This window comes from Vipera berus, assembly GCF_964194415.1.
Source record: "Vipera berus genome assembly, chromosome: 9".
NCBI lineage: Eukaryota > Metazoa > Chordata > Lepidosauria > Squamata > Viperidae > Vipera > Vipera berus.
Window position 1 is genome coordinate 8,457,106 of NC_138212.1, and position 26,863 is coordinate 8,483,968.

Here is a 26,863-nt window from a genome sequence, read left to right on the forward strand (position 1 = left end):
ATGCTGCCCCAGATGAGGTCTCTTCCTGATCCGTGCCATGAGGTCAATTGTGAGAAAGGATATGTTTGCCGAGCTATTCACAATCAGGCAGAGTGTTTTCCAGAACCCCAATCCTGCAATTCTGTCCAATGCCAAGAAGGGACCCTCTGTGCAATAGTCGATGGCTTTCCCAGATGTGTTCCTTACCCGCCCTCTTGTCATCAGGTCCAATGTAAAGAAGGGACAGTCTGCAGCCTGACAGATGGCTTTCCCAAATGCGTTCCCGTGCCGCAATCCTGTGCCTCCGTTCAGTGCAAAGAAGGCACCATCTGTGCCATTGTTAACAGTTGGCCTCAGTGCATTTCAAGGCCCGCGTCCTGCCAAAACATCCCGTGCAACCCAGGAATGGTGTGTGAACTCATTAATGGCTGGCCGCAGTGTGTGCCTCACCCGCCTTCCTGTCACAGCGTCCATTGCAAAGATGGGACCGAATGTCAGATCGTTCACGGCCAGGCTCAGTGCGTTCCAACCTCTGCCTCATGCAGTGAGGTCCTGTGTGAGAAAGGAACCATGTGTGAGATGGTCCATGGCCGAGCCAGGTGCGTTCGATTGCCACCGTCCTGCCTCCATATTGAATGCAGGCAAGGGACCATGTGTGATTTGGTTGATGGGTGGCCAAAATGTGTCCCAAGTCCAACTTGCAAAGATTTAAATTGCGAAGCTGGTACTGAATGCAAGATGATTAACCACCTGCCCAGATGCTTGCCCAGTGCACTCTCCTGTGACCAAATTCACTGCAGGCCTGGGTCTGTATGTCAGCTGGCAGATGGTCAGCCCTTATGTGTGCCCATCCCACCCTCTTGCAACAGGATCCATTGTGAAGAAGGAACAATTTGTGAGATCCTTGACGGTGTCCCCAGATGTGTGCCTGCCGTCACCTCCTGTAACAATGTACAGTGCCCGACAGGAACCATCTGTGAAATGATCGACAATTGGCCCACCTGTAGGCCTCGCCCACACTCCTGTGAGAGTATTGTGTGCAAGAATGGAACAGTCTGTGACATCGCCAATGGTTGGCCAACTTGTATTCCGATTGTGCCAACAACTTGTGCAGCCATTGTTTGCAGAGAGCAATCTGTGTGTGAAATGGTGAATGGCGCACCAACCTGCACACCCATCCCACTGTCTTGTGACAGATATAAGTGCAGACAGGGAACTGTTTGTGAAGTTGTGCATGGATGGCCAAGGTGCATACCTTTGGCATCTTCATGTGAGAAAATAGAGTGTGCACAGGGCTCTGTTTGTAACATAATTGATGGCTGGCCTAAATGTGTCACTGCCCCACCCACTTGTGGCCAGCTTCGATGTAAAGTAGGAACCATCTGTGAAAAAGTAAATGGCCAGCCTGTGTGTGTTCCAGTGCCTCCCTCTTGTGAGCACATCTATTGTCAACAAGGGACAGTTTGTGAAATCGTGGAAGGATGGCCGAGATGTGTTCCAATCCCCGCATCCTGTGACAAAATCCACTGCAAACCAGGGACCACTTGCAAAATAATTGATCACTGGCCTCAGTGTGTCCCCATCCCACCTACCTGTGACAAACTACGTTGCAAAGATGGCAGCATTTGTGAAATTGTTGATGATTGGCCCATGTGCATACCTACTCCAGCTTCCTGTGATAAAATCGAGTGCAAAGAAGGAACTATTTGTGAAATGGTTGATGATTGGCCCAGATGTAGCCGAATCTTGAACTCTTGTGAAAAAGTCCACTGCCAGGCAGGGACCAAATGTGAAATATATGATGGGTTGCCAAAATGCATTTCTGTATCTCTTTCCTGCAACAATTACCGTTGCCAAAAAGGGTTTGTTTGTCAGATCCATAATGACTGGCCAACATGTGTTCCTGGTCTTTCTCCTTGTGAAAAACTCAACTGCAGTGTAGGAATGATATGTCAAACACTTCACGGGCAGCCCAGATGTGTCCCCATCACCACCTCCTGTGCTAATGTCATCTGCAAGGAAGGAACCATTTGTGAAATCAACCACGGTTGGCCCAAATGTGTTCCCATCTCTTGTGCAAACTTCAAATGCAGAGAAGGGACTGTGTGTGAAATATATGATGGGCATCCGAAATGTCTCCCCATCGCACCTTCTTGTAACCATTTTCAGTGCAGTGCTGGAACAGTTTGTCTAATCAGCCATGGTTGGCCCAAATGTGTTCCTATCTCAATCTCTTGTGAGAACGTCAAATGCAATGAAGGAACTGTGTGCAAGATATACGAAGGACAGCCAAAATGCCTTCCTAGATCCACCTCTTGCCATCAATTCCACTGTAAGAGTGGAATGGTGTGTCAAATAAACAATGGCTGGCCACAGTGTGTTCTGATTCCTCCTTCTTGTGGAAATGCCAGTTGCAGCATTGGGACCACATGCCAAATGGTTTCTGGCTTGCCCCAGTGTGTTCCTACATCACTGTCATGCGATCAATTCACCTGCCATGAAGGAAGTGTTTGTAAAATGGTTGATAACTGGCCAAGATGCCTTCCTATCCCATCCTCATGTGATAGGTCAAACTGCCAGGAAGGTACCGTTTGTGAGATTGTTAATGGATTGCCAACTTGCGTCCCAATTCCATCTTCCTGTGACAAAACCATCTGTAAGCAAGGGATGATATGCCAGATCGTGAACGGTTGGCCAACATGTGTTCCAGCATCATCAACGCTGTGTGCTTCTATGCATTGTCAAGCAGGAACTGTGTGTCAGCTCATTGGTGGAAGCCCACAATGCGTGTCCAGCACACCTTCCTGTAGCCAGTTTCAGTGTCCTGCTGGGACTATCTGTGACATGGCCAGTGGATGGCCCAAATGCATTCCTATACCAACCTCCTGTGAAAACACCCATTGTCAAAGTGGGACTATTTGTCAAGTTATAAATGGTTGGCCCAAATGTGTGGCCCCTGCACATTCATGCCAGACAACTCAATGCTGGGAAGGGACTGTTTGTAGAATGGTGGAAGGTTCACCTAGATGTTTTCCTGCTGTATCTTCCTATGCAATGTGTTGGGCCTCTGGTCAGCCCCATTATCACACGTTTGATGGACGCAGCTTTGATTTCCAAGGTAGTTGCACTTATACGGTGCTTAAGACCTGCAGAACCAGCTCCAAGCTTCCAGTCTTCCATATCTTCACCAAGAGTCAGATGAGTTCCCCTTTCTCTTTCATCAATCATGTCACCGTCACCATCTACAACTCCAGCATCACCATGGTCAAGCACGAGTATGGCCTTGTCAGAGTAAGAACCATCTTTGTACCATTTCATTATTTATTTTTTACTTATTTACATTTCACATTTCTTAACCACACATCTCCTTCATTTAAACATTGAGAAAGTACTGATGGCTTAACCTCAGCTGCACCAAGTAAAATTCTGCTTATGAGAGACGAAAGAAAGCAGGCAAAAAAACATTTCTTCTGGTAAGCCAGCGTTGAAAGTTGATAATCTAATAGTTATAGAAGCTTATGAATCTGCCTTATGCCAGAACAGACAACAGGCCATTACACTAAGCCATTAAGAAGTGCATGACTTATAAGGAGGATGTCCCATCTAAAGTTGTCACTGGCAACTTTAAGACTTATGGACTTCAACTCCCAGAATTCCTCAGCCAGCCATTCTGGGAATTGAAGTCCACAGGTTTTTAAGTTGCCAAGATTGGACACACCTGGTTTAGAAGCAAGTCACTGCGGGCTGGAAACCAGGATTTATGGCTTTCTTCTGTTTTAGTAGGGACGCAGTGGCTCAGTGGGTTAGGACACTGAGCTTGTCGATCAGATGGTCGGCAGTTTGGCGGGTCGAATCCCAAGTGCCGCATAACAGAGTGAGCACCTGTTACTCGTCCCAGCTTCTGCCAACCTAGCAGTTTGAAAGCACATAAAAATGCAAGTAGAAAAATAGGGACCACTACAGTGGGAAGGTAACAGCGTTCCGTGCGCCTTTGGCATCTAGTCATACCGGCCACATGACCCCGGAGACATCCTCGGACAAGCGCTGGCTCTTCGGCTTTGAAACAGAGATGAGCACCGGCCCCTAGAGTCGGAAACGACTAGCACGCATGTGCAGGGGAACCTTTACCTTTACCTTTTACTCTGTTTTAGTATTTAGGCAACTATATCTTCTTGTATTGCCTTCCTATCCTATGTGTCCCTTGCTGTACTTTTTTTGCTACCATGTGATACAGAATGAACACTGGATTATATGGCTCTTTAGTTACTCTTAATGTTCTTAAATTATAACTAAAACAAACCATGGGAGCACATTCACATACTGGCTCAGTAGAGTAGGTTTTGACCAGTTCTAGCCCTCCAGGCACCTAATGAGAAGGAAGGACTCACTGGAGAAGAGCCTAATGCTGGGAAAGATTGAGGGCAAGAGAAGAAGGGCATGACAGAGAATGAGGTGGCTGGATGGAGTCACTGAAGCAGGAGGCGTGAGCTTAAATGGACTCCAGAAGATGGTAGAGGACAGGAAGGCCTGGAGGAATGTTGTCCATGGGGTTGCGATGGGTCGGACATGACTTCGCAACTAACAACAACAAGCCCTCCAGGATCTCACCCATTGATTAGTAACTTGAGCTCCCTTTTAACCTGAAGATAGTAGAATTGGGAAAATGTTCTGCTTCCATAGCATGGCAGACTTAACTACCTATGTAAGTTATCTGCTTTCATAGGACTGGAAGGAGGAGTATGTTCATAAATAAACCTACCTTACTGATTAAAAAAAATGGGTCAGCCTATTACAGAAGATGTTTTTCTGGGATGCCTATAGGCATCTAGTGTTTCTCTATGGGAACAAGAATTTAGGCAAGAAGGACCATTTTGAGGTTTAACTCTCAAAATGCCCATCTTCTCTTCCATTTTAAAATTTCTATTAATGCAATCCAATCCATTATCTTTTTTAATTTAATGCTTCTGAAAATGAAATTGCAATGCACTAGCTGCTTTGGCGTCTTGTTGAAATCCAATTCATCTGTCAAATATGTAATCTTAAAAACAAACGATAATCACTGGCCTCTGTCTCTTCTAGATCAACCAGATACGCTCTCGTCTGCCTGTAAGTTTATACAATGGGATGGTCTCCATATACCATCGAGGAAGCCAACTAGTTATCGAAACACAGTTTGGCCTGAAGGTTTACTATGACTGGAACTATTACCTAGTGGTGAAGGTCACTGCAGCTTTTCAGAGTCAGATCTGTGGCCTTTGTGGCAACTATAATGGAGATCCCAATGATGACTTTGCTACCCCTTCGGGAAGCCTGGCTGCCAACGCTGTGGAATTGGGCAAGAGCTGGAAAGTAGAAGATGGAGATCTGGCTTGCAGACACAGCTGCCATGACAGATGCCTGCGGTGTTCTGAAGAGTTAGCAGCTAGATACAACACAGAAAGTTTGTGTGGCATGATTGTTCAACACAGGAGTGGTCCTTTCCATCGCTGCCATTCCTTGATTGATCCCAAGCCATATTTGAATGACTGCGTAATTGATTTATGTGCTTTTGAGGGCTACAAGCAGATTTTGTGTCAAGCCCTGAAGACTTATGCTGATGCTTGTCAGAGAGAAGGGATGGTAATATCTGCCTGGAGGAAGCACGCCGGCTGCCGTGAGTAAAGCCTGGGATTTATGGCGATAGCGCTCCCACTAGTTTATAGTGACAGGCAGTCGTAGAAGGGGACTGTCATTCCAGAATGGAATGGGTGTGATAAATCAGTGTTGCATATATGTATAGCCAGACAGATGTTGCAGGTAAATGGGATAGAGATTGACTACAACATTACATTTAAAAGGAAACAGTTCTCAGAAGAGGTGAGTTGATGGGCTGCTGAAAATAATCAGAAAATAAGAACACTGATTTTATTAAGATGGATGGAGAAGAGGAGTGATGGAAAGAGAGCCAAAGAGCCAGCCAATCTATATAAGAATGGGTGACTTGGCCAATAAAAAGCCCTTTCTTTGGTTGCTTAGTTAAGTGTTCATAAACAGATAGAGGCATGGTACTCCACAATTGCCTTACCTGCATTACAGCCACTGTATTCCGCACCAAATGTAATTTCTGAATGTTCAAGAGTAGCAGCATGCAGAGGAGAGCACTCATACAAGGTGAGTTTAAGTTTAAGTTTAAGTTTATTAAATTTTTATACCGCCCTTCTCCCGAAGGACTCAGGGCGGTGAACAGGGCATAAATAAAAATACACAAGTACAAAAGTTAAAAAAGAATTAAATTATTGCCCAAAGTAAAACAGTAAAAATATACAAATATTAAAACCCTGAGTTAACTCCCCATCAGGCCAGGCCAGCTTGTTCGAATAAATGGGTCTTTAACCCACGCCGGAAGGAGCGGAGATCCGGTGCCATCCGGAGCTCAACCGGCAGTTGATTCCACAAAGCCGGGGCGCCCACAGAGAAGGCCCTCCCCCTGGGGGCCACCAGCTGGCATTCTCTGACCGGAGGTACCCTGAGGAGGCCCTCTCTGAGGGAAGGAGGCCCTCTCTGAGTGACTGGGAAAAGGAATTTCTGGTTTGGAAAGGATGCATTTGGGGCAACTGATAAATTTGTGTAAGAGCTTTGCTGTTCATGGCTGCCACTTGCTCCTAGAACAGGAGCTGTGAGTCCATAAGAACCTCAAATTGCACAGCTGTTCCGTTTGAGGAAGTGCCACACCACTCAAAACCTATAGAAGAACTATGCCCTTCATTCACTGTGGTCAGGCTTGAGTTTAAAACAGGGATGTCCAACTTTGGGAACTTTAAAACCTGTGGACTTCAACTCCCTGAATTCCACAGGCCTTAAATTTGCCAAGATGGGACACCCGTTTTAAAGCCTGTTGCTCTCCACCCGGATGCTAAGAGCTCCAGACATGGGACGAAGGCTTCAATAGTATTACTTAATCAACCAGGGGCCTAAATATATAGCTAAGTATCACCAGCCTACCAATAATATCTGATCCCATGTTGATGGATGACCTTAACCTGGATATTAAACAAAAGTGTGAAGCATCAATTCCCAAGGCCCTCCACAAACCTGGAATCTTATCAGTTTCATTGCATTTTATTATATAGCAAAGGTGAGATCTCGTACAAGAACATCTATAACTAACTATGTTTGTTCCTCCTTCTACAGCCTTGATCTGCCCTGACCACAGCCAGCACATGGCCTGTGGCACAGCGTGTCCTGCCACTTGTAGCAATCCTGATGCGCCAAAGAAATGCCACCTGCCCTGCATGGAGATCTGTCAGTGCAAGCCAGGTTATGTGCTTGATGGTGGCAAATGCATTCCCAAAGAGCAATGTGGCTGCATCTATCATGGTCAGATCTATGCTCCCAATGAGCAGTTCTGGGGTGATCAGCAGTGTCATCAGCAGTGTGTATGCAACCCACAAGACAGGAAAGTGGTCTGCCACAGCTCCGCTTGCAGGGAAGGAGAAGGGTGCCATGTGATTAATGGCATAAGAAAGTGTCACCCAACTTTCTATGGGACCTGCACTACTCTGGGCCAGCTGCATTATATCACCTTTGATGGACTGCAGTTTGACTTCCACGGAACTTGCATTTATCGTTTGGCTGAGCTCTGCTACAAGATAGCAAACCTCACTCAATTCCAAATCCTGGTTCAGCACCAAGGACAGGGATCTGAGACGCCAGCTGCCACCAAAGTACTTGAGGTCCACGTTTATGGGATGGCAATCCTTATCAGCCATAGCAAAGTCTTGGTGAGTACAGTGCAGGCTGTTAATCAACCTATGACCACAATTGAGCAAGGTAGTTGTTAAGTGAGCTTTCTCACGTTTCATGACCTTTCCTGACACAGTTGTTTAAGGGAGTCCCTGCAAGTCAGTCAGTACAGGCAGACCTCGACTTATGAAATGTTGAGCCCAAAATTGATGTTGCTAGGTGAAACACTTGTTAAGCGGGCTTTTCTCCATTTTGCAACCTTTCTTGCCACAGTTGTTAAGTGAATCACTCCAGTTAGGTTAGCAACGTGGTTTGTTAAATGAACCTGGTTTCCCCGTTGAGTTTGCTTGTCAGAGAGTTTCAAAAGGGGAATCACATGATCCCCCCGGGACTCTGCAACTGTCATAAATATGAGTCATGTGCCAAGCATCTGAATTTTGATAACGTCACCGCAGGGATAGTCCCAGATGCCATAAGTGTGAAAAAACAGTCATAAGTCACTTTCTTCATTGCTGTTGTCACTTCGAATGGTCACTAAATGAATGGTTGAAAGTCGAGGACTACCTGTAATGTAGTTGTTACGAGCACCTGGCTTCTCCACTGACTTTTTTTGCCAGAAGTTTCCAAAAACTGGTCACATGACGCCAGCACGCTGCAACTGTCATAAATACGAGCCAGTTGCCAAGCATTTGAACTTTGACCACTTGACCATGGGGGTGCCGTGTAACAGTTGTAAGTGTGAAAAAGTGCCATAGGTCACTTTTCTCAATGTCATTGCAACTTCAGACGGTCACCAGGCCAATGGTTATAAATGGAGGACTACCTAGCATCTTCTACCCTTCTCCTGTTTATTCTTGTGTGATTATTTGAGTTGATTTGAGTTGATTCATTGATTTCTGGAGGGTTTATTATCCTCCTCCGAAGAGAACGAGCAATCAAAATAGGATGATTGGGAAATTGTTAATAATTGATCAGAAATTACACACCTCTTTCATCTGCACATCACTCTTTTAGGCAAAGGCAAATAACCTGCTATTCTCCGGATGTTACTTAAAGTACCCCTTCCAACATTCCTCATTTTTGGCTGTAATTCCCAGGGATGTTGGGAATTATAGCATATCAGCAGCTGGGGTGTCCTATTCCTGTTCTAAGGAAAAATCAACCATGCAAATTTGCAGCAGTAGAGATAACAAATGCCTGCCCCCACTGCTCAAATTAAAAAAAGGAAATCGAGGGACCCCCCTGCCTCCAATTAAGGAACTCTTTCCCAAGAAAAGAACAGCTGCCCCCCCCCGTGCAATCTTGTTTTAAACAATAATTGAAGGCATGCTTGTTCACTCAGGCATATTTAAGATAATTGGCTCGAGCGAGAAGGTTTTGATTTATTTCAATGAGGTACTTTATGCTGTAAAAGCAACTTGAGTGGCCTTATCAGGGTGAAGAGGCAACGTGATTTAACTCAACGAGCTGCTTTTCATCACTTTGCACTCCCCTCTTAGCCTCCTCTTAGTTGCAAAATCCAGAAGAGAGGTTTGTAAAGGTACTTGGCATACCCAGAAACCTTTCTACTACACCAGAGGTCCCCAACCGGTTCTGTGGAGAGAGGTTTTTTTGCTGCAGACCGGAAGGGGTGTGGTTTTGTGTGCTGGCTGCATCCCGCGGATGGGGCTTTGCTTGTTTGTGCAGACCAGTTGCTGGCATGCTGCAGCCTGGTACTGGTCCACGGACCGGGGGTTGGGGACCCCTGTACTACACAACTGTGCAGCTGTTACTGAGGCAGGAAAAGTAAAAAGGCAGTCAGCTCTTGGGAAACCACCCAACCCTGTTAACTTATGAAGCAGCTTCAGGTGCTTATTTTGCTCCATCATCAAAGTGGAATCCCCTTCTGAAGTTCCATGTGGTTCTTGAGCAAAGGTGGGCCATTATGGCCCCTTTATGACCTATTATTAACTTTAATTAAGGGGACGCGGTGGCTCAGTGGGTTAGGACGCTGAGCTTGTCGATCGGAAGGTTGGCAGTTTGGCGGGTCGAATCCCGAGTGCCGCGTAACAGAGTGAGCGCCTGTTACTCGCCCCAGCTTCTGCCAACCTAGCAGTTCGAAAGCACGTCAAAATGCAAGTAGAAAAATACGGACCACTCCGGTGGGAAGGTAACAGCGTTCCGTGCGCCTTTGGCGTCTAGTCATGCCGGCCACATGACCACGGAGACATCCTCGGACAAGCGCTGGCTCTTCGGCTTTGAAACGGAGATGAGCACCGGCCCCTAGAGTCGGAAACGACTAGCATGCATGTGCGGGGGAACCTTTACCTTTACCTATTAACTTTAAAGTGTTCCATTTTACTGTCACTTGTCTTTCCCCACGGGGCTCTGGGAAAGCATTCAGTAACAGTCCACTTTCTATCACACTTGTTCACAGAGCTATAAATAAGCTTTTTAGCAGAGCTGCAAGGGGCTGGGCCAAATTCTAGCAATCCACATTTTGAGTCAGGGTTCAAGAGATGAAACCATAGGTAAAGGTAAAGGTTCCCCCGCACATGCGTGCTAGTTGTTTCCAACTCTAGTAGTGGCCGGTGCTCATCTCCATTTCAAAGCCGAAGAGCCAGCGTTTGTCCGAGGATGTCTCCGTGGTCATGTGGCCGGCATGACTAGACACCAGAGGCGCACGGAATGCTGTTACCTTCCCACTGTAGTGGTCCCTATTTTTCTACTTGCATTTTTACGTGCTTTCGAACTGCTAGGTTGGCAGAAGCTGGGACGAGTAACAGGCGCTCACTCTGTTACGCGGCACTCGGGATTCGACCCGCCAAACTGCCGACCTTCAGATCGACAAGCTCAGCATCCTAACCCACTGAGCCACCGCGTCCCTGATGAAACCATAGCATAGAGTAAAAAAAACACCTGATTAATTACAATAAACAGAGAATGCCACAAGGCTGAACTGTTGCGTTCTTACTGCCTTGAGAGTTTGCTACTCTAGCTGCAGATGTTTCGCTACCAGGCTAAGTAGCAGCATTAGTCCATGGTGGAATGTCATTTTCTGGCTGTTTATATATACTGTACTGACGTGTCCTTTTAGCCTTGCTTCCTTCGTCACTCTTTGAATATTTTCTTTCTTTCTTGATTGTTCCTGTTTATCTGGTGCTAATCCTGTTCTCTTAAGTCCTAGGTAAAGGATTCACCCTGGCAGATATAAAGATATGCAGCTTCAAAGTAAAACTGACCCCAAAGTGATTCTAGCTAGAAACCTGCTTTCTGAGTGAATTTTTTAATACTCAAGCCTTCTGCACTCCCCAGCCAAGCAGAGATGAAGCTAAGAAGCTTTGAGTTGGCTAGAATTTGACTACACAGAGCTTTTAAGTTTCCCCTGCCCATGGTCATTCTTTCACCTTCTGCTTCTCCAGCTTTTTTTTTCAACCTATATTTTCAATGCTGTGGGTAGTCTTGTCTCCTGATCAGAGTCTTTGGGAATAAGTGCAAGTACTGGGTCGATTACAGAAGAGTTGACTTTAAAGTTTTTTGATTTGGGATCCTTGGTTAATTTGGAAAACTATTTGTAAGAATGTTATATCATGGAATGGATAAAATGGATGGAGTTTATTTAGGATAAGTATAGGGTTGAGAAGGGTTTTTTTTTTTTTCCTTTTTTTTGTTTTTAATATATGTTTAATACTATTAAGGTTTGTTCCATTCTATATAAGCTAGAGAGTGTCCTTTTCTTATTCTAGTTTTTTTTTTTATATATATGTTTAATATTGTTAAGGTTTGTTTTATCCTATATAAGCTAGAGAGTGATGGATTTTAGAATTTATAGTTGTTAGTATATGGTTGCTTAGGTTTGCTTTTTTTTATATATATATACCTTGTATTCAGCTCTGGGAAGTAGGGGGGGGGAGGGGGGGAGGTAGGGGGGGGGAGGAGGGAGGGGGGAGGAGGGGAGGTAGGGGGGGAGGAGGGAGGGGGAAGGGGGGTTTTCAAGGGAAAATTGTATTTTAAAACTTTTCAATAAAAAAAAAAAAAAAAAAAAGTCAGCTTAATTGCCCCCAACAATCTGGGTCCTCATTTTACCTACCTCGGAAGGATGGAAGGCTGAGTCAACCTTGAGCCTGGTGGGACTCGAACCTGCACTAACTGCAGGCAGCTGGTGTTACTTAAGGAGGCATTAGCCCACTGCGCCACCAAGGCTCTTATTAATAAAAGAGAATAGCTCAGGGTTGAAATAAGGGTTCCTTGGTGCTCTCTGGACTTGGTTGTTTTCTTGCAGACGTTTCATGACTCATACTAGGTAGTTACCAGACAAGCCCAACCAAAGAACCCCCAAGGCCAGCCTCCACCAACAGCGAAGGGCAAGCCAGGAGAATATAAACGGAGAGCAAATCTCACTCCTTGCTAGCCTTGATGATGTTAGCTAGTTTGGGTAATGAACTGTCTGCAAGAAAACAACCAGGCTCAGAGATCACCGAGGACCCCTCAAAATTGGGTATATCAGCTTGGTCTTCCTCTAAGGAAGGAAACACATCTGGCTGAGCCCTAATCACTTCTGTATTTACTGGTGGGAAATTGCGTGAATGGAGAATGCCAGGAAAGAAAAAAAAGAGGTATCAAGCAAAAGAGGAAATAGCCCCTTTAAAGTGTAGGCTGAAAGAAACCTCTGAAAAGGCCTGATGTATTTTCAAGGTGGGTATCTTTATGCTTTTCCAAGATCGAGACCTGAATGCTTCTTCCATCTGGATTTACCCTATGTATATTATTTAATAGAGGGACGCGGTGGCTCAGTGGGTTAGGACACTGAGCTTGTCGATCAGAAGGTTGGCAGCTTGGCGGGTCGAATCTCGAGTGCCGCATAGCAGAGTGAGTGCCTGTTACTCGTCCCGGCTTCTGCCAACCTAGCAGTTCAAAAGCACGTAAAAATGCAAGTAGAAAAATAGGGACCACTACGGTGGGAAGGTAACAGCATTCCGTGCGCCTTTGGCGTCTAGTCATGCCGGCCACATGACCATGGAGATGTCCTGGGACAAGCGCTGGCTCTTCGGCTTTGAAACGGAAATGAGCACCGGCCCCTAGAGTCGGAAACGACTAGCACGCATGTGTGGGGGAACCTTTACCTTTACCTTTTATATTGTTTAATGTTTAATATATATTGTGAAATGTTCTCTCTATCCCCCCATCCTTGCTTTTCAGCTGAACGGCTTACTGATCAACCTGCCTTACAATGTTGACTATAACAAAATTTCCCTCTACCGCCTGGGATGGGATATTGAGATGAGGACCGATTTTGGTTTAATGATCACCTTTGACATGAAGAATAATATTCGTATCTCAGTGCCAGGAAGCTACAGGGGAAGAATGTGCGGTCTCTGTGGCAATTTCAATGGGAAAGTAGAAGATGACATGATGCAACAAAGTGGAATGCCAACAACAGATCCTGCAGAGCTGGCCAGAAGCTGGAAGATCCGGGATATCCCAGGATGCCATGAGAAGGAAAGAGAGTCCTGTGTGGACATGGCGCATTTGGAGTACACGCAGAGAATGAGTAAGGAGTGTGGTCTCCTACTAGATGTACATGGCCCATTCAAGAGCTGCCATAGCAAGGTGCCACCTCACTCGTACTTCCAAAACTGTGTCTTTGATTACTGTTCCAATAAGGGCAACAAGAATGTCATCTGTCACATTATCTCCTCCTACGCTGCGGCTTGCCAAACATTAGGGATCGAGATTTCCAAGTGGAGGTCTGTCCACTTTTGCAGTAAGTAAGGATGGGCAAACATATATTGCTTTCTACAGGAAGTTCTCAACTTATGAGCACAGTTGGGGCCAGAACTTCTATTGCTAAGCAAGGCAGGTTTTATCTGAGTCATGCCTGATTTTACAACCTTGGTTATTAAGTCTATCACTGCAATGTTGTGAATCACATGGTCATTAAATGAATCCAGCTTCCCCCATTAATTTTGCTTGTTGGAAATACAGTGTTTCTCTCAAAATAAGACCAGGCCTTGTATTAATTTTTGCTCCAAAAGATACATTAGGGCTTATTTTCAAGTTAGGGCTTATATTCGGGAAAATACGGTACTAAATGCCTCCGTCTGGCTGACCATCTTAACTGGAGCTTATTTTGGGAGTGGGGATTATATTATGAGCGTCCTGAAAAATCATGCTAGGACTTATCTTCTGGTTGGGTCTTATTTTTGGGGAAACAAGGTAGGCTGGCAGGGAGCTTGCAAATGGTGATCACGTGCCCCTGGGACCCTGCAATTGTTGTAAATAAATGCTGGTTGCCAAGCACCCAAATTTTGATTATGGGGGCGCTGCCACGGTCATAAGTGAGAGGGCTGATTGCAATTTCAAGGCTATTATAATTCTGCATGGTCGCTAAATGGAGGGTTGCAAGTTGAGGATTGCCTGTATCGTGTTCCCAGTTTGTCTGTGCAAGTTTTATATCCACCTACTTCTGTAACTTTGACAAATGTTTTTATGCAAGCGAAACAATTTTGTACAAATTGGGCAAAATGTATAGTTTTGGGTCAAAGCCACTCTACGTAGAGATCTGATTAGTTTTATACATTTCCTTAATGTCCATAATTTTATGTACTGGAGAACAGCATCAGATGAGGTAAGGAAAGGATACATGCTTCAGTCTTATGGAAACAGATCAGAAATATGAATTAGGTCAGTTCCTACTGAAATTGGTGATGAACGAATTATATTCATATCCATAGCAGACTATTTATGGATAAGAAGCTTGTAGAAATTTCCTACCAAGAATGATGAGCAAAGCAACAAGCAAGCCACTTTTTTTCTGAGTGAAAAAGATATGAATTATTCATTTTAATGAGAAAGTGGCTAGGGAGATAACATTCTTGCTCACCCAGACTAGAAGCTGGGTCAGCCAAAAAACGCTGTGCTTAATCATTATGAAAAACAGAATGTTAAACTAGATCAAGGTAGGGAAACGTACAGTCATCCAGATGTTCTTCTAACTACAGATCCCAGCAACACTAGCTTTCATGTCCAATGGCAAAGGTTTGGGGGAATAGTAATTTATTGATATTTGGATGGGCAACCCTTGGATCGACTTTTGTTCTAATAAGCAGATCTACCTTCATATCTTTGTCTTCCTAGCTTCAGACTCAGAAGTACTATCTTGGTCTTCCTGGTTACCCAGTGAAAAACAGTCTGGCTTAACATGGTACCGTCAGGTGTCCTTGATTTAAACATTCCTAACTCAGATATTGAAAGGGCACCGCCACATCTAGAGGGTACCTGGAGCAGTGCATTGAAACAATGTCTAAGATACTGTTTTGTAACCCTAAGATATTTGGACTTCAAGTCCCAGAATTCCCCAGCCAGCATTTCTTGGCTGAGAAATTCTGGGAGTTGAAGTCCACACATCTTAAAGTTGCCAAGGTTGAGAAACAATGATCTAAAAAGTCAGAAACTAATATTATCTTCTTTCTTTGATGATAAAATGAATCAGAAATTAAGAAAACTAAACCTAAAGCCATGATAAACAATCTGGGACTCTTCTGATGATCTAAATTTCAAATCCTCAATCTTTCATCATCAGCCATGCCATTCGCAACTTATTTCAGTTGTGAAGCCAAATCTTGGTGTGTGTGTGTGTGTGTGTGTGTGTGTGTGTGTAGTTTCCAATCAAGATTCAAAGGGAAATTTAAGAAAATGTGATATAGCATGTCTTCTTGTGTTCCCCAGAACCTGACTGCCCCCCACATAGTAATTATAAAGTCTGTGCCAGCCACTGCCCTGTGACCTGTCACAGCCTCTTTAATCCAGTCCTCTGCACTGCTAATTGTCGAGAAGGATGTGAATGCAACCAAGGCTTTGTTCTGAGCGGAGATCAATGTGTCCCCATCTCACAATGTGGCTGTGTCCGCCAAGGTCTCTACTACAAGGCGGGTGAGTCTTTCTTTGTCAATGGATTTTGCAAGGAGCGATGCACTTGCCACGTCGGTGGTATCATGGAGTGCCACCTTTCCTCCTGTGCACCCCACGAGGAGTGCCGTGTGGTGGAAGGTATCCAGAAGTGCCACTCCGAGGCTCCCAAGAAGAGTGGGACCTGTCATGTAGCTGGAGACCCTCACTACATCACCTTTGATGGCTCCACCTTTGACCTTCAGAGCAACTGCACTTATACGCTGGCAAGGAGCTGTACACGCCAGCATTCCCTTCCATCTTTCTCAGTCAACGTACAGAATGAAAGGCGATCCAGGGGAAAAATCTCCGTAACAAAAGTTGTATCTGTCACAGCCTACCAAAACACCATTTCTCTCTTGCGAGAAAGGAGAGGCATTATCCTGGTAAGGAGATACAAATGGAAATATTATGAGTAGGGATGGGTGAGATTCCTTTTGTTGGGAGTTTCAATAGCAGATAAGTTAAAGAAGTCAATGGTTGTACCAGCCACAAGGCAATGCAAATGCTGAAGGTGTGCATGTTGAGGTGGCCATGTGAGTGTGGGTGGCGAATGGTTCTAGTTATATCAGCCATCAAAAGTCTAGAGGGAAAGTAGAATATGTTATGGGTCCCATCAATTAGAGATATAAAGGAGGAGCCATGCTGGCACAGTGGTTAAAACCCGGTATTGAGGGCTAATTCAGCTCACTGCCAGGAGTTCGATCCTTACTGACTCAAGGTTGACTCAGACTTCCATCCTTCTGAGGTTGAAAAAAAGAGGACTCAGATGGTTGGGGGCAGTATGTGACTCTATAAACCACTTAGAGAGGATGAACCTGTATATAAGTCCAAGTGCTATTGTTATATCCAGTGGGATCATGAGAAAGACCCTTCTCAGTGGTGGCCTACTCTCCATGAAACATCATTCTCCCCCAAAGTATGGTTGGTCCCCATTCTGTTGCTTTTCCAAAAGGCCCTAAAAACGTGGTTTTTTTTCAATGGGCCTGTGAACTCTGAATGGAGATGAAGCCAACCAAGTGGTTGTTTTAATTGTGCTGCTGCCATCATGTGTGTGGTTGTGTGTGTGTGTGTGTGTGTGTGTGTGTGTGTGTGTGTGTAGGTATGGGTTTTTATGTGGTGGATTTTTAAATAGAGCAGCTTCCCAGAGTCGCTTATGTGTGAGTTGGGTGGCTGCATAAATTTGTTTAATAAATAAATTGACAAAGATGATATGGTTTTTTTTAGACAAATCAGAGGTAACTGGTCTTCTTCAATTGTCTTCTTGTTTCACTCTCATCCCCTTACTGCCCACCACAGGTGAATGGTGCCATGACCTACTTACCTTTCCGCCTTGAAAGCGATAATATGTGGGTCTTCTATCATGGAGACAACATTGTGCTTCGGACGGACTTCGGCTTGTTTGTCTCTTTTGACCAACTCTACCACCTGCTTGTCCAGGTGCCTGAGGCTTATCAGAGCCAGATGTGTGGTTTGTGTGGCAATTACAATGGGCACCCCCTTGATGACATCACTCTGCCCACTGGCCAGCCAGCCCTAAGCGTGCAAACCTTTTCAGCTGCATGGAAAGTAGCTGCTCCTTCTGCCACTTGTGACGAAGATTGTGCCTCTGTTGTGTGTGGTGCATGTCAAGAGAGCCAGAAGGCCAGCTACATACACAGCACCCAGTGTGGCATTTTGCAGTCCCCCTATGGACCTTTCAGTGCTTGCTATTCCACGATCAACCCTACAGACTTCTACAACAATTGTGTGCATGACCTCTGCAAGGCAAGGGGGAACCCAGTGATTCTCTGCCGAGCTATCCACAGCTATGTGGCTGCTTGTCAAGCAGCTGGTGTCCAGATCAAACCCTGGAGGACAGCAGGCTTCTGTCGTAAGTGCTTCTAGGAAGGCAGTTTCTGTGAAGAGCAACTCCTATGGCAGAGTAGGGAGAATGGGAGGTGCAGGGCATAAAATGGGCAGAGCCACAATGGGCACATCAGTTGTCTGTCTCTCTCAGAGTTGGAAGAGGTTTCTTTGATAGTAATTCAGCTTCAGGTGTACCAATTTCCCTCCCCTTCCATCACCCATCTGTTCTCCCTCTATTGTCACTGTTATTGTTTGTGGCAGCCAGATGTTTAGAGTGGATTTGGCATTTTCATTCAGCTATCAAGTTCTTCCAAGGACCTGAGATAGGCAGATGTCATTTGATGGTATTAAAGAGTATTTTATAATCACCCATTTGAGAAGCCCTGATCTAAGCACATTAGTTGACCTCATTCTAACATCCACAAGAGGAGAACTCACTCTGGCAGTAAGGTTTTCTCCTCACAGGAGGAAATCCGTTGCGCATTATTTGAAGAAGAGCTGTGACTCAAATGGGGAAAAGTACATGCTTTGCCTGCAGGAGGTTATTAGTTCAAGCCCAAGCAGTGTCAGAAGAGGCTTCATTTTGGCTATCAAACTAGTCAATACAGAATTCTTGAGCAATCTTTGTTCTAGCACAGGGCTTTTCAACCTTTTCACCCATTGTACCACTTTTAGGATATGTCAACATCCGAGTACCACCAGTCACCGAGCAAGGTGTCAAAAACTCGATGACCCCCCCCCGCAAAAAAAAGAAAAAAAGAAAAAAGTGATGAAGTACAGGTAGTCCTTGACTTACAACAGTTCACTTAGTGACTGTTCAAAGTTACAATGGCACTGAAAAAAGTGCCCCCCAAGCCACAGCCGAGCAAGACACCTGCCTGTCCGCCCAGCGGCGCACTTCCTCCTGTCCGAGGTTTTCATTGTTGTGAGCATTTCTGTTGAGGATTGACAGCGAGGGTGGGGTGGGGGGGGGTGTTTGGTTTTTATTTCCCCCCCCCCCGTCTGCTGGGTGGTTGCAGCAAGGTTTGGTCACTTCACATGACCCTGGGACAGTGTGACCGTTATAAATATGAATCAGTTGCCAAGCATCTGAATGTAAATCACAAGACCCTGAAGATGCTGCAACATTCCAGCTGATCGGCACTTCTTTTGGGCTCAGCAGATGTGCCAGGATCAGCGCTGAGCTCCAGATGGAGCCCGGCGCTGATCCTGGTGCTTCCGCTGAGCCCTGACAGCCCTGAAGCTCCAGCCGTCTCTCGCTCAGGCTTGTGCGGTGCTGCCACCAGTTCAGCTCATTCCCCTCCTCTGCTACCACTTTTCTAGGATGGCCACCTACCACCTGCCAGGTGCCAATGTACCACAGGTGGTACCCGTACCACTGGTTGGAAAGCCCTGTTCTAACATACAGCTTCTCGTATTGTTATGTGTCTACTGCCTACCTTCTCTTTTCTGGATAACCTAGTCTTCTTTGTTTCTTCCAGCTATGAAGTGCCCAGTCAACAGTCACTATGAACTCTGCTCCCGGGCTTGTCCCAGCAGATGCAAAGAGGCAACTGCCATCACGAAGTGCCCCAACCACTGTGCTGAAGGCTGCCAGTGTAAAAGGGGCTTCTTTATGGCAGGGTACCACTGTGCCCCCATCAGTCAATGTCACTGCTTCCACAAAGGCATGTGGCTTAAGGCAAGTGAGAGCAGAAATTCTTATGATGGTGAAGTTTGGCTTTTGTTTTTATTTAGCAGATTTTTCTATCCAGCTTTTCTTCTTCAGAGAGCAAAGGTAGGTCAGGTAGTTCTCGAATTACAACCGGTTGCTTAACGATCGTTTAAAAGTTACGACGGACCTGCCTAGAGATCCTTATGACCCAGTTCTTAACTATGGTTGTAAATCAAGGACTTCTTGTAGACATAACCTTCTATCTTCCTCCAGTTTTTCTCCTAACAACCCATGGAGTAGGCTGAGCTGAAAGGAAATAACTGATTGACTCAATAAAAGGACAGAGCAGGAGACATCTAGTCACTATTCAATTTTGGCTTTCTGCCTTTTCCGTTTCAATGATGCATGTTGAATGCTTCTGCAGGGTTGATGATTTAGGGAGTGGAATAGCCTCTGCTTAATGGCACACTGTTGGTTCTCCAAAGTAGAACTATAGCTGTACGAAAGGGATCTTATGGATGAACTGGTGTTGCCATCAAACAGAAACGTGTTGGCATTCTCATTGCTGCATCCCAAAAGAGTACAATATTAAAGGATAAGGTGGAATAAAACTTGGCTCAATAGCAGTAACTGTGAGAGGGATCTTGGAGTCCTAGTGGACAAACACTTAAATATGAGCCAGCAGTGTGCTGCAGCCGCTGAAAAAACCAATGCAATCCTAGGTTGCATTAACAGAGAGATAGACTCAAGATCACATGAAGTGTTCATACCGCTTTATAATGCCTTGGTAAGACCACACTTAGAATACTGCATCTAGGTTTGGTCACCACAATATAAAAAAAGATGTTGAGACTCTGGAAAGAGTGCAGAGAAGAGCAAGGAAGATGATTAGGGGGCTGGAGACTAAAAGATATGAAGAAAGGTTGAAGGAATTGGGGATGGCTAGTCTAGTGAAAAGAAGGACTAGGAATGATAGGGTAGCAATGTTCCAATATTTGAGAGGTTGCCACAAACAAGAAGGGGTCAACCTGTTTCACAAAGCGCCGGAAGACAAACAAGAAGCAATAGATGGAAACTAATCAAGGAGAGAAGCCACCAGGAACTAAGGAGAAAGTTCCTGGCAGAACAATTAACCAGTGGAATGACTTACCTTCAGAATTTGTGGGTGCTCCATCACTTGAGATTTTTAAGAAGAGATTGGACAATAGTAAAGGGCCTTCTGCTTGAGCAGGGAGCTGGACTAGAAGATCTCCAAGGTCCCTTCCAACTCTGTTATTCTGTATCCTATTCTGAATGAAAAGAAGAATGAAAATAAAAATGGGAATAACGATGGTGCCAGAGAGACAGTGGAGAAAGAGGGACAATCCAGATTAATAGAAATTAAGGAATCCATCTATCAATTCCAATAGAAGTATTGGAAGGTTGATAATTAGATATCAGATAAGAAGGTTCTGCAAATATGCCATTATCCCACAATAATTGTGACTATTATCTTATTAATGTAAGGTATAAGTACATCCTGCCATGGATGCTGGCCATTTTTTAGCTGTCACCTCTAAACCTGCCATATTTTTATTGCAGCCTGGAACTCCAATGATCACAGCCAAATGCATGGAGAGATGTACTTGTGAACGTCAAGGTCAACTGACATGCACTCCATTACCATGTACAGCTGGAGAAACTTGTGCACTGAATAATAACAAATGGGCCTGTGTCAGGAAGGAGGGACACTGCACCATTGCCCATGAACACATCTTCACCTCTTTTGATGGAGTATCTGGAAAGCTTCCAAGTGAGGGGTCCTTTGAGATCACAGCCCTTGTCAATGTTAAGTCAACATCTTGGTTCCGGGTGGTGGTGCAGGTGAAGAAATGTCCCCAGTGTGCGACACCCAGCGTGGTCTCTGTCACTGTCTATTTCCACAAGCTGATTGTGCTGGTGAATAAGGATAGCTCAGTTTCGGTAAGAAGCAACTGCTGGCAGATGATAACTCTCATGTTTTATTCACCTACTTTACTTATAGTACTTTATCTCTTTCTTTCTTCTTTCTTCTCCTTCTACATGCAAAATGTACAGGATTTCTAATCGCCTAATTGCCTTCCCTTCTCCCTTCCCTTTTCACCTAGTTGTCTCTGTCTGACCTAGACTGCCACAACTAATGAACAAATCAATGAGGTGTAAATTTTGTAATGAAAGGTACCAGTAGCAACTGAGATCCGGCTGCAATGAAGTTAGAGTCTTACAAGACTAGAAGGTAACACAAAAATCAAATGGAGGAAGGTGAATGTACGTGTCACGGGATAATGTTGCAGGATCCAATCTGGGTCAGTCACCGGGATCAGAGGTTTAGTCTTCTGAGCTTTTGGACTTGTATGGTAGCCCATCCTCAGGGAGCTTCTTTCGGGCAGAATGTGTGCTTTGGGTTATTCTGTGTGTAGTATTTATATGTTGCCTGTTGTGTGTGGTTTTTTAGTGGTTGATTGGGGTGTTGATGGCTGGCCATTGTTGTTGGCTGATGTTTCCTTGTGCTGCCTCACCTCCTAAGTAGTTGATAAGCTGGTGTTAAATCAGCACTCCTGTTGACTGATGAGGGACCCAGGCTTCAAACATTTCCCTTGCTGTTTTTGTACCCACTCTTCCAACAATCCTAGTAGCTGCAAAATTTAATGTATACATCAGAGACCAAATGTCTATGAGTTGGTATGGCAATTCAGGGTGGAATAATTAGGTGCAGATTGATAAACTAGGAGGCTGAAACTGGTGAGACTTAGGAAGCAAATTCTGAAAGAATGTGAAGCAGAATCAAGAAGAGAGAGAAGTAGATTAATACATAGAAAAACTCAAGGATAGAGACACAGACTTCAGGAAAAATGCCAAAGGTTCGTAGATTTATAACTAACTCTTGAAATTCAGGGTGAGTGGGCATCTAACTGTACATTACCACCCAACTGATCCATTTGATCTATGGGATCTCATTCTAGTTTTTTCTTATTCACCTTGTTTTTCTCACGTATCTTCCACAATTCAGTACACAATGTCTCCAGGCAATTTATGGATTTGCATTTTCTAGGTGAATGGACATCCCGTTCATCTCCCAGCTCAGCCTTCCAAGGAGGTATCAATAACCTTGACCCAAGATACGGTGATAGTGGCACATGAACCAGGTGTACGGGTTCTCTTTAGTTCTGGTGGTGACTTAACAGTTACAATCAGCGCAACCCTGGCCAACAAAGTGTCCAGATCCTGTGGGAACTTCAATGGTAATGGTGCAGATGACCTGAGACTTCCCCATGGTAAGAGGGCCCACACCATTACTGAGGTCATCAACTACTGGAGAGTCAGAACAGGAATACAACAGGGTATGTAAAGATAGAAACTTCTTTCTTTCTTTTTCTTAATATTTTTCTAGTTTTGCTCTCTAATTTAACTCCATATTTAAGACAAATACGAATGGAAACTAATCAAGGAGAGAAGCAACCTAGAACTAAGGAGAAATTTCCTGATAGAACAATTAATCAATGGAATGACTTGGCTCCAGGGGTTTTGGGTGCTCCATCACTAGAAAAGATTGGACAGCCATTTATCTGAAATGGTATAGGCTTTCCTACTTGAGCAGGGGGATGGACTAGAACAGACATGTCAAACACAAGGCCCGGGAGCCGGATCCGGCCCGCGAAGTGGTTTCATGTGGCCCGCAAAGCCATCCTGGAAACAGTGAGGGAACGGCCCCCACTGCCTTGGCCCTGGCCCAGAGACCCTCCTTCTGCCAGAGACCCCCAGATCTGTCCCACTCCTGCCCAGACCCCCATAGGCACCCTTGATGCGAACGATGTAGAGCTGGCCATGCCCACCCAGTAGGCCATACGCACTCTAGCCACGCCCACCCAGGCCACACCCACCCGGCCCCCTGAGGGCAACCGCAATGCTGATGCGGCCCTCAGTGAAATTGAGTTTGACACCCCTGGACTAGAAGATCTCCAAAGTCCCTTCCAACTCTGTTATTCTGTTAAATTATGAAGTGAATATCATGTTCCCATCAGTGACTACAGATGCAAACATCTAAGTGTACCATAGCCTGGCACTTGACCCTTCACGTTTAAGGAAACATGTTGGTCTACTTAATGTTTGCTCCTCTTAATGTTGAAGTCTTTTCAAGCTCCATATGGAAGTGCTAGACACACATTTATTGCTCTGAAGGGGGTGCATACCATTGTTTGAAATTCAAAATACTAAACACTTTTTTCCTTCCTTTTTTTTTAAGCTCATTTCAAAATCCACTCCTATACGGCACCTTGATTGAAAGACCAGTTTTCGTAACACCAACATTCCCAGGAATGCAGTCTGGACTGTATCATGGATGGATGGAAGAGAAAGTTCTTTTTTTATATGAACTCATTCAATCTGCATCTCTGAAAATCTGCATTTGACCATGTTTGGCAGCAGAATTTAAACTAAAATGGTAAAATTATACATATTAAAAATCCATAGAAGAATATTTGGAGAACAGAATCCACAAAGGTGTTGCATTAAGAAAAAGGGATGAGAAAGGGATTCCCCAATGTGTGCAAATTTTGTGTGAATTTTCATGTATTTTTTTAAATGTATATTAAATACTGAATGCTGGGAAATTCAGCAAATTTGGTAGATTCACCTTTTCCTACAAGCTGGAATATCTTCTAATACAGGGTTTCCCAAATTTAATTTAATTTAATTTAATTTAATAATATTTCTATACCGCCCTTCTCCCTGAGGACTCAGGGCGGTTCACAGGGCAAGAATAAAATACAAAGTTACAAATATTAAAAGGAAATTAAATAATTGCCCGATTTTAAAACAATTGATATGTTACAATTATAAAACCCCAAAAATACAATATTAAGAATACAAGAATAAAAAAACCCACCAATCCCCCATCAGGCTAGGCCGGCTTGTACAAACAAAAACGTCTTCAGATCGCGACGAAAGGAGCGAAGATCAGGCGCCATCCGGAGCTCTACCGGTAACTGATTCCATAGTTCCGGAGCGCCCACAGAGAAGGATCTCCCCCTGGGGGCCACCAATCAACATTCTCTGATCGGTGGCACCCTGAGGAGACCCTCTCTGTGGGAACGCACAGGGCGCAGGGAGATTGATGCCAACTTTAAGCCAACATCACTGGTTGGGGAATTCTGGGAATTGAAGTCCCTATGTCTTAAAATTGCCAAGGCCAGCTGTAGAATTCTAGGAATTGAAATCCCTGTGTCTTAAACTATCCAAGGTTCGGAAACCCTGTTCTAGAGTCCCAGATAGCCGGCAAATGGTCTTGTAAACAGAACATACAGCATCTTTTGTTCTATTGCCAACAGCTACCTCCCACCAACTGGATTCACATATCCTACAAACATAATTATTGGCTGAGATCACCCATCATAATCCCTGGTTTGTTTCTAACACTGAGCAAAGCCAACATCAAACAAGCAACACTATAGCTTATGCTGATGTGTGAATGTAGGCATTGATTCACAAATGCTGAAGCCTCAGCAGTTGAGGAGATTATACTTAATTCAGATTCTAGCTAGGATTTACATTTTTTTAAAAAAATCTACTTTGATATTTTAACATTAGTTTACCTACTAAACACACATTTCAAATGCAAGATCTGCTGAATTGGTATGGTTACCATATTTGAAGTGCAAAAGTTCAGTTAACCACAAGGTGACACTAGAGATTTGCACCTCTTCTCTGCTGTCTAGTGGTTATCCAGATACTTGCAATCTAGAAGTGGTAGCTCTAAATATAAAATAGTAGCTGTTCACTGCAACATAAGGTTTAGATATATAGCTTTTTGGGGGGAGAGGGAGGTTGAATGTTTTGAATCATTTTGAACTAACACTGTTGAAACTGTTAGAATCAATTAAAGCTTTTGATAAAAAGATTTTGCAGTTTTGTATGCTGTTCACATTGAACCTGTTACAGCTTTAACAGAAACATTTACACTGTATTCATACAGTTTTATACATACACCATTCCTAGAAGGAAGAATTTAGCAGGCTCTGTAGCCTAGTGAAAATAGGGAAAGGTGGACTTTAATTGGTCATGATGTCTTTGGATTTTAAATCTTTCTTGTACGCAGAAGCAACCAAATGCAGGCACACACACACAAATCCACCTAGAACTTTGCTAAAAGCTGTAGCCGTTTCATTGATTCAGCCCCGAAGATAAGTCAGAAGAATTCCGTAAGCATGTTCTCTCGTACAAATCTCATATCCATCACTTGTCTTTCATTCGAAGAACCCACTAGCCCACTTTAATAAACAATGATTCCCTCATTGCAGTCAAAGCTTCATGCTAGAAGCAAGAGGAGGAGGTTAAACTAAGATCTATCTGCCACGGGGAAAAATAGTAATCCAAACAATGAAGTTTTGAAGCCAGATCCTTTATTAAAATACCCTATAACAATGATCTCTGGACTGCCAGCCAAACTGACAGAGATATAGTGAGAAAGAAAATAGATTGAGAAAAGATTTTATAGGAGATGGAAAAGGTGCATTGGCAATCATTAAGTACACAAACAGAAAAAGCACCCAAATCTATATGGGCAGTGAGGTAGTTAGATTTGGCCTTGAAAATAGCACCCCAGTTTTCCTGTTCCTCCTTATTCTGCCTTTTTTTTTTATTATGATGATGATCAGATGAGCCTTTTTCATCCTTCTCCACAAAATACAAGCCTGTGTCTCGTTATCCTCTTCATGCTCCTTTCCACAGGATCAGTCTAAACTAAATTATTATGGCAAAGGGTCCTCATAGAGCGAATCAATTTTTAATTAAGAGAATCTACTTTTACAGAGTTTTAAATTCCGCATCGCTTAACTTCATTTGAGCAATGCCTATGGAAACTCAGACCTCCGAAATGTTGTGTTTCCCACGTCAACTTCCTTTGATGGCGAGGCTTGCTGAAGACTTCCTTCTTGATTTCAATCCGGTTAGCATCGTCCGATCAGCCTGTTCACTCTTATCCCTAGGCACACTAAGGAGTAAAAGAGAGATGAAGTCTTAGAGGAAGGGAGGGAGTTTGAGAACTAGCATCCACCAATGAACACAAAGCAGATAGGAGTTTTTAAAGGGCAACACTGCTCAACCCAAGAAAACTTAAGAGCGTTAATCCCCCATCAAACCAACCTCACTCCTGAGATCTTTGATTAATGTACCTGGCTTGGTTAGCTTCACTGTCTCATCTTGAGCTGTTCCTACATACAATGTGGGTTTTCCCTTATCTGTATGTTGATTGCTGGGTGTGTGATAGGGAAGTTACTGAGCCAAGTAGATCAATGAGAAAGAGGAACACAAACTTTACAACATAGGGTCAAGAGCAGCCATGCATAAGAGGTCAACCCTCACTACCTTGCATCAAAGCACTGATGATGATGTGTAGTTTGGTGACATAATGTTTACAAGAAGAAATACAACCGTTCATTTAGTGACCATTCAAAGTTACAATGGCACTGGGGGGAAAAAGAGACTTATGACCGTTTTTCCCACACACAACTGTTGCAGCCCATGGTCGTGGGGTCATGGGATCAAAATTCCAGCACTTGGCAAATGACTCATATTTATGATGGTTGCAGTGTCCCAGGGTCATGTGATCATCTTTTATGACCTTGAGACAAGCAAAGTTAAAGGGGAAGCCATACTCACTTAACCTTGTTACTAAATTAACAACTGCAATGATTCAGTTAACAAATGTGGCAAGAAACG

At 44.2% G+C, this 26,863-nt stretch overlaps 2 protein-coding genes across 4 annotated transcripts in view; one reads left to right on the forward strand and one right to left on the reverse strand.

The window, feature by feature from the left end:
- LOC308671884 (IgGFc-binding protein-like) lies at positions 1-25,884 on the forward strand (the record flags this gene model as incomplete). Its single annotated transcript, XM_081334367.1, has 11 exons — positions 1-1,841; positions 2,985-3,270; positions 5,059-5,632; positions 7,150-7,739; positions 12,880-13,444; positions 15,409-16,013; positions 16,927-17,500; positions 18,957-19,156; positions 20,711-21,091; positions 22,200-22,422; positions 25,874-25,884. 11 exons carry the CDS (start codon positions 1-3, stop codon positions 25,882-25,884), a joined length of 5,850 nt encoding a protein of 1,949 aa, XP_081190493.1.
- FCGBP (Fc gamma binding protein) overlaps positions 25,524-26,863 on the reverse strand; it is a 64,073-nt gene continuing 62,733 nt past the window's right edge. For all 3 annotated transcript variants that reach the window (XM_081334456.1, XM_081334457.1, XM_081334458.1), the window contains one exon: positions 25,524-26,135. In XM_081334456.1, coding sequence (XP_081190582.1) covers positions 26,127-26,135 — 9 coding nt within the window. In that variant the 3' untranslated portion in view covers positions 25,524-26,126. The remainder of the gene's footprint in view (positions 26,136-26,863) is intronic.